The sequence below is a fragment of the Cucurbita pepo genome, chromosome 7 (genome assembly GCF_057944985.1).
Source record: "Cucurbita pepo subsp. pepo isolate OVF chromosome 7, ASM5794498v1, whole genome shotgun sequence".
Lineage (NCBI taxonomy): Eukaryota > Viridiplantae > Streptophyta > Magnoliopsida > Cucurbitales > Cucurbitaceae > Cucurbita > Cucurbita pepo.
This window is the reverse complement of record NC_141804.1, coordinates 7,080,860-7,091,449: the sequence shown is the minus strand read 5'-3', so window position 1 is coordinate 7,091,449 and position 10,590 is coordinate 7,080,860. Positions and strand designations below refer to the sequence as shown.

The following is a 10,590-nucleotide window of genomic DNA, read 5'->3' as shown; positions in this document are numbered from 1 at the left end:
CGTGAGTGGGCATTACACAATTTTCCTCCTATATCAATTTTTAAGATTAGTTTACCTTGATTTCCCTTATTTTATGCTAAAATTAGATTAGATATAGCTAATTTATGATGTTTGGATACAAATTTCCAATTAATTGCTAGTTTAAGGATGTTTGGAACATGTGGCCATTGTTTTTCTTTGATTCGATGTAAGACACTTTTCACAATGGATGACTATCGTTTTAACGTCTTCAAACCGTTAGATATGTCTGCATGTTGTTCTGTGATTTGTTGTGATGTTTGTGCATACTTGTAAATGATATTTTAAATATTATAAGACCTTTCAATTATGGAAACTTAAGGCAATTATTTATCTCTGTGCATATCTATTTACGTGTCTGAGAGGTACATTAGAACGTAAGAAAATAATCTATCTATATATATGAAAGTTGTAGAATTACATTGGACTGCACGACATGGCCTTGGAGATTTACCTATATGTATGGACCGAAATTGTGTAACCTCTTTGAGATATAGTCTCATAGCAATCACCTATCTATATGCCTAGGAGTCGTATACCACTGTGTTGCAATATTTACTCGAGACAATTGTGAAAATTGACTAGTTTTGAACCGTTTATAGGTTCATTTGGATGCATTGTTTCCGTACAAATCTTAGTAGTTTTTTTAAAAATGTATGAGTTTTCAATTGACATGTTCTTATTTTTATGCTCGTCTTTAGCATATGATATCGAACCCAAGTCCGCTAAGGATTATAAAACGTCGAGTCATTATTGATGAAATAATATGAGATAAAGCTAAGGTCGAAGTTCCTTATAAACCATAATATTCAGTTCTGACAAATAATAAGAATTGAAACTCAAAATCCCAATAAAAAGAACAAAGCTATTTAAATAAATGGGAAGAAAAAATATACAAGACCTGACCTCACCTCACCTCACCTGGATGAACTCCCAAAACTAAATTACAACACAGCCAGATCATTCTGGATTCTCAAAAAAATGTACAAATCTATTCCGCTAACGCGTTTCGTGTAAGAAAACGCACCCGCCGAGCCCCCCGAACACAACGAAGAGGACCTATTCCCTTGTGGAGGGTTGTAGGGACTTACATTTGGGATCAGAATGCACAACACACCACCATTGGTGCTGCTATCTGAATGACAAGCGATATGTAACAAATATTGGTCATTTAGAATCCAACCCATTTCACCCATTTGAAAACTCGACCAACTCGGAATGGAAGCTCGTAGTCTTTGGTAACAGCAGGCTCCCTCCTTGCAGTCTCAGGATCAGACCACACATATACACCACGTTCCTGTCGACTGCCGGGCACAGTGTTATCGAGGATGATGGCAACTAAGAATGCGATCACCATGTGTAACGAGAATAATGTGTTGAGAACGAAATTCAGCTGCACAACAGGAATAGAGGATCAAACACGATAAATAAAGCTAAGATGTTTGTTAATGATCGAGCACAATCCATTCGCAACCAAAACACGAAGAGTGCAAGGACGAACGAGAAAACGAAACAGTGTATCTCAATAATGGCACCAAAAAGGTAAAAATGTGTAGGCTATTTTCATTAACGGTAACAGTCCAAGCCCACCGCTAGCAGATATTGTCCTCTCTGGGTTTTCCCTTTTGGGCGCTTTCCCTTTCGGGCTTCCACTCAAGGCTTTAAAAGCCGCCTGCTAGGGAAAGGTTTCCACACAAGGGTGTTTTGTTCTCCTCCCCGACCAATGTGGGATTCTCAATCCACCCCCCTTAAGGGCCCAGCGAGGACGCTGGCACTCGTTCCTTTCTCTAATCGATGTGGGATTCCCACCAAATATGATACCATTGTAACGGCCCAAGCCCACCGCTAGCCGATATTGTCCTCTTTAGGCTTTCCCTTTCAGACTTTCCCTCAAGGCTTTAACACGTGTCTGCTAGGGATAGGTTTCCACACCCTTATAAAGGTGTTTCGTTCTCCTTCCCAACCAATGTGGGATATCACATTAACATAAGAGGATTGAGGTATTGAGAGAGACATACCCCTCCGGATTTACTGTTGAAAGGTCCATGAGAAGCCACAATATATGGCTGGAAATAACTTGGAACAGACAAGTTGGAGCCTGGGGAGATACCGTACTGTTGAAAGTAGGCCGGTATCGAAAGCGACAAGAATAATGATAATCCAACAATGATAATATTCCGGGAGCTTCCTGCTTCGCTATACCGAAGATTTGACAAGCCTAGCGCCGTAAGCATTGCCCACATGAAGCAAAGTAGAGCAGCAACCATGACGTCGGGAATGGAAGCAATAAGGCCCCCAACTTTACCTGCAGAGCCAAAATGCTACTCAAAATGGAACAAAAACAGAGCTCAAAGATATCACAGATTCATAGAAATTGACTTCAGGATGTCATAATGTGATGAAATGCTTAAAGAATGAAGTATGAGTGATAAGGCAGCAGCCCAGGTTTTTGAAGGGAGCTAGATGCCTACCTTAAGTTGAGATACTATATTATAAAAAATGAGTATCCTAAACTGACCCATAAACTAACCAAATCCTCTTGATGTGGAACCAATCTGCTAAAGCTCCTTGTAGAGACCATGGTGACTCAACCCGTCCGAACCAAAGAGTGAGTGTCTATATTGTTTTAATGAAACCAAGAATGATTCTATTAAAAATGGCATTGAAACTGTAACGGCTCAAGCCCACCGCTAGCAGATATTGTCATCTTTGAGCTTTCCCTTTCGGGCTTCCCCTCAAGGATTTTTAAAACGCGTCTCCTGGGGAGAGGTTTCCACACCCTGATAAAGAATGTTTTGTTCTCCTCTCCAACCATGTGGGGGATCTCACAATTCATCCCCCTTCAGGACCTAGCGTCCTCACTTACACTCGTTTCCTTCTCCTACCTTTGTGGGACCCCCCAATCCCACCCCCATTCGGGGCCCAGCGTCCTTGCTAGCACACGGCTTCATGTCCACCTTCCTTTGGGGCTCAGCTGCCTCGTTGGCACATCGGCCGTGTCTGGCTCTATATCATTTGTAATAACCCAAGTCCACCGCTAGCAGATGTTGTCCTCTTTGGGCTTTCCCTTCCGAACATCCCCTCAAGATTTTAAACGCGTCTGCTAGGAAGAGGTTTCCACACCCTTATAAAGAATGTTTCGTTCTCCTTGCCAATCAATATGGGATCTCACAACACATTGGTTGGAAAGGAGAACGAAACATTCTTTATAAAGGTGTGGAAACCTCTTCCTAGCAAACGCGTTTTAAAAACCTTGAGGGGAAGCCCGAAAGGGAAAGCTCAAAGAGGACAATATCTGTTAGCGGTGAGCTTGGGCTATTACAGAAACAGCCGGAGGACTAGAGGTACGGCGAATTCCTTTACGAAAACTAAAAGAGAGGAACTTTTCGAAGCTTCGAGAACATTTCCACCATGGTTTCTTCAACTTTGCTCACACTCAAGGTCTCGAGGTAAGGAGCATTTCAAACATCCTGAGAGAACTGGATCCTAATTCAAATTTATTCCTAATAAAAAAAAAAAGACAAACGCATGCACACGATTTGAAGTTACTCACCTACAAGAGATAATACTATCAAAATGCATGCACCCAATTCAACTGCTCTGCGGCTTCCCATTTTCGTAACAGCTATAGTATGAACATTCTCGGTAAGCGTCGTAGAACCGGTTCCTGTACCCCATAGACCAGCCAAAATGCTAGAAAGACCTTCCAGTCCAATTCCTCGACTAAGAATACCCGGTGATGGGGGTCGGGATGCCACCAACAATGATGCAGCATGGTACGAACCAACCTGAGTGGTTCAATAATAAATTAGAGTTGTGATTAAGAAACTAGATGAACTATAACATTGATAAACAATTATACATATAAACATCAGTAATGAATATACATGTTATGTATATCTGTACAAGCATATAATCTAAGTAACAGAAGTAATGAAATAAGGGCAATGATGGTGTTCTATAAATAAGTTTCACGATCCCAAGTAGCGTGGCATTGTTCAAAATGATTTGATGATCTACGGACCCGAGAAGGGAAAAAAAAACGCACAAACTATGACCATTCTAGACTTATTAAACACTTTTTATCAGACTCATTAAAAACATAGTATAGCTAATCTAAGGTATCTGAGAATTAACTATATTATTTTAATAGAAGCAGACTATATAATATATATATATATGACTAGTAAGTTGAACCGGATCATCGGATGCACACCCGCACTTCATCTGCCTTGTCAAGGGAACCCGGACACTTCCCTTCCAAGGCAGCTTTTCTTTAGTCCTCAGGATATGATTCTTATGATTCTGTAATATGTTACCAGGGGCTGAGCTCAATAGCAACTTACTTAAAGACGAATACCGTAACTACTTTAGCCTTAGTATGTTTCTACAGTGAGGATAGGGGAATCCTCGGTGGTAAGGAATCAAAATAGAATCCAAGGGGTCTATAGAATGTTAGTGGAGTAAGCCAAAGCGGAGTCTTGCTGGTCTATCAAGTGCCATCTGCAGAACTTTTGCCTAGTTCTTTTCCCGACTTATGTGTGGTTTCAACTAAAAAAGATGCTTTGGTGTTGGTGAGATATGATAGAGCTCAACACGGATCTCCACTATGCCTATGTTGTTTAGGCTCACCATACCTTTGTTTGGCACCAAAAGATTTTATCAATACAGCTAACTATTAAGCATCGGTTTGATACAAATGGTTAAGGACAACGAATCCTCCACATATGTCCACAATGGTATGATAATCTCCACTGTAGACACAAACCATCTGGGTTTTTCCTTTTGGTTTCATCCGAAAAGCCTTGTACCAATGGAGATGTCTCTCAATTATATATTCATGATCTTCCTCTTTCCTAACCAAGTTAAGGTGAGATGTTAGTTGCATTCCCAGCATAGGCTGCCAAAATTCACTACAAAAAGACGAAAAGAAACGGTGCCTATGACCTTATGAAGCTGGGATCCTTCTGCTATGAAGGTTTGGAAGAAAATGTTGTTGGGACATGATGGAGGATAGTTTGTTCATCCCTCTTTGGTAATTGAAGCCTTATCTAGCTAGTAACACTCTGTTCGACCATTTGGAACATCGAGTTTAAAAGAAATTGGAGAACTTTGAACGGTGTAGAACGAGGCAACAAGTATGGAGTGCAGCTCACTTTAACACTTTCTTTGGGGCTTTACTGCAAAGTTATTGGAATAATGCCACTACAATTAGCATGGTAAAGAGCACCATGAAGCACTTATCTCTTTGTACCCCTTTATACTTTAGTCAATTCCTCCCTAATATGGAGAAATGGACATTCTTATTCCTCCTTATACAAGCTTCCGGCATTTCCAAACTCATCTTTAATACATAATATGTAATGCGTTTGGCAAATAATGTACTCTTTAGGCTTTCCCTTTCAAGTTTCCCCTCAAGGTTTTTAAAACGCGTCTACTAGGGAGAGGTTTCCACATCCTTATAAACAATGCTTCGTTTTCATCCCCAACCGATGTGGGATCTCACAATTCACCCCCCCTTCGGGGCCCAGCTTCCTCGTTGACACTCGTTCCCTTCTCCAATCGATGTGGGACCCCCCAATCCACCCTTAGGCCCAACGTCCTTAGTGGCACACTACCTTGTGTCCAACCACCTTCAGGGCTCAGCCTCCTTGCTAGCACATCGCTCAACGTCTAGCTCTAATACCATTTGTAGCAGCCCAAGCCCACCGCTAGCAGAAACGTCCTTGCTGGCAGACCACCGTATGTTCACCCCCTTCGGGGCTCAGCCTCCTTGTTGGCACATTGCCCGATGTCTAGCTCTGCTACCATTGTAACAGCTCAAACCCAGATATTGACTTGTTTGGGCTTTCTCTTTCAAGCTTCCCCTCAAGGTTTTTAAAACGAGTATGCTAGGAATAGGTTTCCACACCCTAATAAAAAAATGTTTCGTTCTCCTCTCCAACCGATGTGGGATCTCACATACTATGAACATGTATACATATATATTTGCATAATCATATCTAACCAAAAAGAAATGTGATGCTAGAAAGATTATCTGAACAACGAAGATCTAAAGAAGAAAACTAGAAACACGAGACTACTCACCGAATCCACAGACGAGATGACAGACACAACACACATAACAATTGCTGTTTTCCAGTGGAATACAGGAGTGCCCCACTGTAACGGATAAGGAAATCTAAACCATGGTGAAGATTTTAGCGCATAAGAAGTATCAACTCTACAATGCTTCATCCTTGAAACATGTTTTCTGCAGTGATCAGATATTATATTTGAGGCAGGAACATTTGTATCACAACCTTTGTAACTATAAACTCCAGCTTCTGTGAGCAAAAAAGCCAACGCCCATGTGATAACAATCCCAAGAGGAACCTGGCAATGAAATATAAGATCATAACCAATAACATGCATGTTCAAAGACAACCTTAAGAAGAATATAAGGAAACTAGCAGCTTACCGCATATATTAGAAAAATACGATGGCCAAGAATCGATATCTTTCGGAGATACTGCGGAATCCATGAACGTGTGTTAGTAATTTGTTCGGAATTAGACTGAAAACAGTGACAGGACAAGTAATATAGCATAATTTTTGTCACTATTTTTTGTAGATGAACGTACTAGAGAAAATATGATAGCCAAAAGTATCTGCACGACACCAATCTCGAGACAAGCGCCTACTACTGGAAAACCATAACTATAAAATGACAGTCCAACAGCAGCAATGGTCGGGGCCACGACTACAGGATGGATCAACCTGAAATATATAAATCAATTACTTGGTAGTGTAATGTGGGAACAGAAAGTTTTTAAGAGTTAAGAACATTATACCTCAAAAGTAGTGACATTAATCCACTATATCCAAGTAGTGCTTGAAAAGCTGAAGCTATGATAATTGCTCCTTGTAACTCCTTCATTATATGCTTAAAATTCTGCAAGGATTTTTTGGATTTAGGACGAGTAAAAAGATTAAACGCATTGGGAGAGACTTAGAATGAATTTATTACATTATTTAGTTTACTCAATGAAATAGATGTCACATTCATGGCTAAGAAAAATAAGTCTAGTAGGAGGCTAGGACTTTTAATTACTTTGACTATAATAAGGTACTGATCCAATTTTTTTTTGTCCTTCGAACAACTAATCTGTAACGGCCCAAGCCCACCGCTATCAGATATTGTCCGGTTTATCCCGTTACGTATTGCCGTCAGCCTCACGATTTTGAAATGCGTCTACAAGGGAGAGGTTTCCACACCCTTGTAAGGTCTCCAACCAATGTGGGATCTCACAATGCATTCCTTACAAGCGTGTGGAAACGTGAGGCTGATAACGATACATAACGGGTTAAAACGGACAATATCTACTAGCAGTGGGCTTGGGCTGTTACAAATGGAATCGGAGCCAGGCACTGGGCAGTGTGCCAGCAAGAGTACGTTGGACCCACAAGGGAGGTGGATTGTGAGATCCCACATCAGTTGGAAAGGAGATCAAAGTATTCCTTGCAAGGGTGTGGAAACCACTCCTTAGTAGACGCATTTTAAAACCGTGAGGCTGACGACGATACGTAATGGGTCAAAGCGGACAATACCTACTAGCGGTGGGTTTGGACTGTTACAAATGGTATCAAAGTCAGGCACCAGGCAGTGTGTCAGCGAGGATGCTAGACCCCGAGAGGAGGTGGATTGTAAGATCCCACATCGGTTGGAGAGGAGAACGAAGCATTCCTTACAAGGGTGTGGAAACCTCTCCCTAGTAGATGCGTTTTAAACCGTGAGGCTGACAGTGATACGTAATGGGTCAAAGGAGAAAATATCTGCTAGCAATGGGCTTGGGCTATTACAAATGGTATCAAAGCCAGACACTGGGTAGTGTGCCAGCGAGTACGCTGAACCCCCAGAGGAGGCGGATTGTGAGATCCCACATCGGATGGAGAGGAGAACGAAGCATTCCTTACAAGGGTGTGGAAACCTCTCCCTAGTAAACACGTTTTAAAACCGTGAGGCTGACGGCCATACGTAACGAGTCAAAACGGACAATATCTACTAGCGGAGAGCATGGGCTGTTACATAATCTCTTCTAACAGCAATGACAGATAACAATACATCTGAGTGAAGAACAGAGAGTTGCTAATTCCCATAATGCAATAAAAAAAGAAAAAGAAAACAGAGGAAAGGAGAAGCATACGTTCCCATTAAGTCCTTGAAACTCTGTGGAATTGATAATTGCTAATGCTGGAGCAAGGAAAACAAGTGATGGACCTTGTATCAACGGTAATCTTGAGCCAAAAGACGTATGCAAAAGGGTAGTAATGCCCGACACAAAGAACACCGTGGATACCACATTTGAAGTGTCCTCCTATAAGCCACTAACTTCAATCAGTTCAAGAACTTTGCAAATTCCAAACTAAAAATAGTGAAAAAGTTGCATACAAGTAACATGAAGCTACTTACGTGAGTGCCACCCATAGCAGGAACTATAACAAGCGGGATAAGAACCAATGAACCCAACATAGAAATATAATGCTGCAATCCATATACACCAATCGGGACTGAAATTTGAGCACCAACAAAGACATATCGTGTCACTTGCAAAGCCTACAGTATAACTAATAGAGTGTTCTTTAGTGAAAAACTCACCAAGACCAGGCGTATCTCTGAGCTCGTACTTCATGTGCGAATGTCTAGCCACAAATCCATCATCATCGCCGGTCTGTGGCAGCCGCCGAGGTTGGTTCGGCGGTTCGGAAGGAGGAGGCGGAGGCAGAGCATGACCATTCTGAGCAGGTCCAGAACCCTTGGGTAACCCATCAGAATCCTTCCTCCTCTTAACCGGCTGATCTTTTTCCAACGGTGGCTGAGGGTGTGGAGGAGGCGCCTTGGCACCGGTGGGGTCTCCATTAACCGCAGAAGTGCCCCGAGGGCGTCCAGCTTCGAGATCCGGATGGGCGTCGGGGTCCTTGGGCCTGGGCGGAAGAGCGATGTGGGCGGAATCAGAGGGATTGGTCTCGCCGGAGAAGTTGGGACGAAAGCCGGTGCGTTTGGCCCAAGAAGAAGGAGGCATTGAGGATGGGTCCGGTGCGGGACGGGGGCGGGATTTGGGGTCGGAAGTAGACATTTGAGGGAAGGAAGTGGAGAACTAGAGTGGCATATAGCTTGAAATGGAAGAAGATCGAGCAGAGAAGAATACTGGAAATGGAGCTCTGCCTCTGTAACTTCGTGTTCTTCAGCTTAGCAACTCTTCTACCACTCACTCAAGGAAACGCCAAGCAGAGACAACTCACAAAAACCGCGTTTGTTTTTGTTTTTTTATTTTATTTATTTATTTATTTATTTTCTTTCAAATCTTATTTTGTGTGCTCTGTCCTTTTCCCGTTTAATTTAGAATGGTACGGTAAAGTTATCTATAGTAAACTGAACTCTATGTATATCGTAACCGTCCACGCCCACAGTATTACATATTCTCCTCTTTTAGCTATTCCTTTCGTTTTCCTCACAAACGTGGGATCTCACATATATTCTAGTACGAGAATATTTGCTAAAATCACACTATAATTCAGTACTAAATATCCTTAGGACAGTAGGTAGTTCTTTGAGAATGTATTTTATGTATTCTCGATAATTTTTATAACTATGCATATCGTAAGTCATCAATATCAACCTCTAGCCAATATTTTTCGTTGGATTTTTTCATTCATTTTTGTCGTGTTCTTCATCTAGATCGAGTGTGTGTTGTTGTGCAGTCCTAATATTAGATATTCTTATTGCAATCGTTTTTATACTAGAGGTGAAAGAAAGAGGAAGGTATGGAATGAGGAAGAGAGGAGGAAACCTCGGGATTTTCGTAGAAGAAAAGATGAACGAGTGTTAAGGGGTTGCAGCAACTTACCCTAATCATTAAATGGGAGAGTGACGAAGAAACTCGATCGACTACTGGAGATAAGCAAGAGCATATTTATGGTATGATAATTTATTTAATTAAAAATTAAACCAAATATAAAAAATCAATTAAAATTTATTTTATTTTACTTAGTTTTTTTATTAATTAAAAAAAAAAAAATATATATATATATATATATATATATATGCGCCAGATTCTCATGGACAGAGACAGGACTTTTTTTCTATGGATAACGTTTCGATTTATTTATTTATTTATTTATTTTTCTTTCTCTCTCTAAAACTGTCCTTTTCTTTCCTTTTGAATTTTTAAATACTTTTAATTTAGTCTATAAATTTTAAATTTTAAAAAGAAATTAAATAATAAATTCAATTTTTATCTTCTTAGTAAGGTGGGTTTAGACTTGAATTTCTACAAATTAAACTCAAGCCAATAAATATTGTAATTTTTATTTTTACATCTGACAAAAATAAAACAAATATTTTTATTTGCATTTAATTTATTAATTATAGGGTCAAATTTAGAACTCCATTTTAATTATAACTTCATTTAATGAAGTAAAATTTTAGGGTAAGTTTTGATGTTTTCTTTTTTTTAAATTCATTTTGCACATTAAATAGGGAAACAAATTGTACAAAAATATTAAATAAATGAAGTCCGTGGTCAATTTCGC

General features: G+C 40.4%; 1 protein-coding gene across 1 annotated transcript; it reads right to left on the bottom strand.

The window, feature by feature from the left end:
• Positions 1 to 790: 790 nt before the first annotated feature.
• Positions 791 to 9,293, bottom strand: NAT12 (nucleobase-ascorbate transporter 12). Its single transcript, XM_087125652.1, has 10 exons — positions 8,657 to 9,293; positions 8,471 to 8,568; positions 8,205 to 8,375; positions 6,852 to 6,952; positions 6,642 to 6,777; positions 6,479 to 6,529; positions 6,106 to 6,393; positions 3,572 to 3,806; positions 2,037 to 2,323; positions 791 to 1,411 (listed from the first exon to the last, which is right to left on the bottom strand). The coding sequence occupies exons 1-10, from the start codon at positions 9,132 to 9,134 to the stop codon at positions 1,190 to 1,192; spliced, it is 2,067 nt and encodes a 688-aa protein (XP_086981778.1). The 5' UTR covers positions 9,135 to 9,293; the 3' UTR covers positions 791 to 1,189.
• Positions 9,294 to 10,590: the final 1,297 nt, after the last annotated feature.

Excerpts from the sequence above, each read along its gene's own strand:
- NAT12 (XM_087125652.1), bottom strand. The coding sequence starts at position 9,134 with ATGTCTACTTCCGACCCCAAATCCCGCCCCCGTCCCGCACCGGACCCA. Across the intron at positions 8,569-8,656 it reads CAGAGATACGCCTGGTCTTG|TCCCGATTGGTGTATATGGA; the intron begins GTGAGTTTTTCA and ends CTCAAATTTCAG. Across the intron at positions 6,953-8,204 it reads TTCAAGGACTTAATGGGAAC|AATTTTAAGCATATAATGAA; the intron begins GTATGCTTCTCC and ends AAATCCTTGCAG.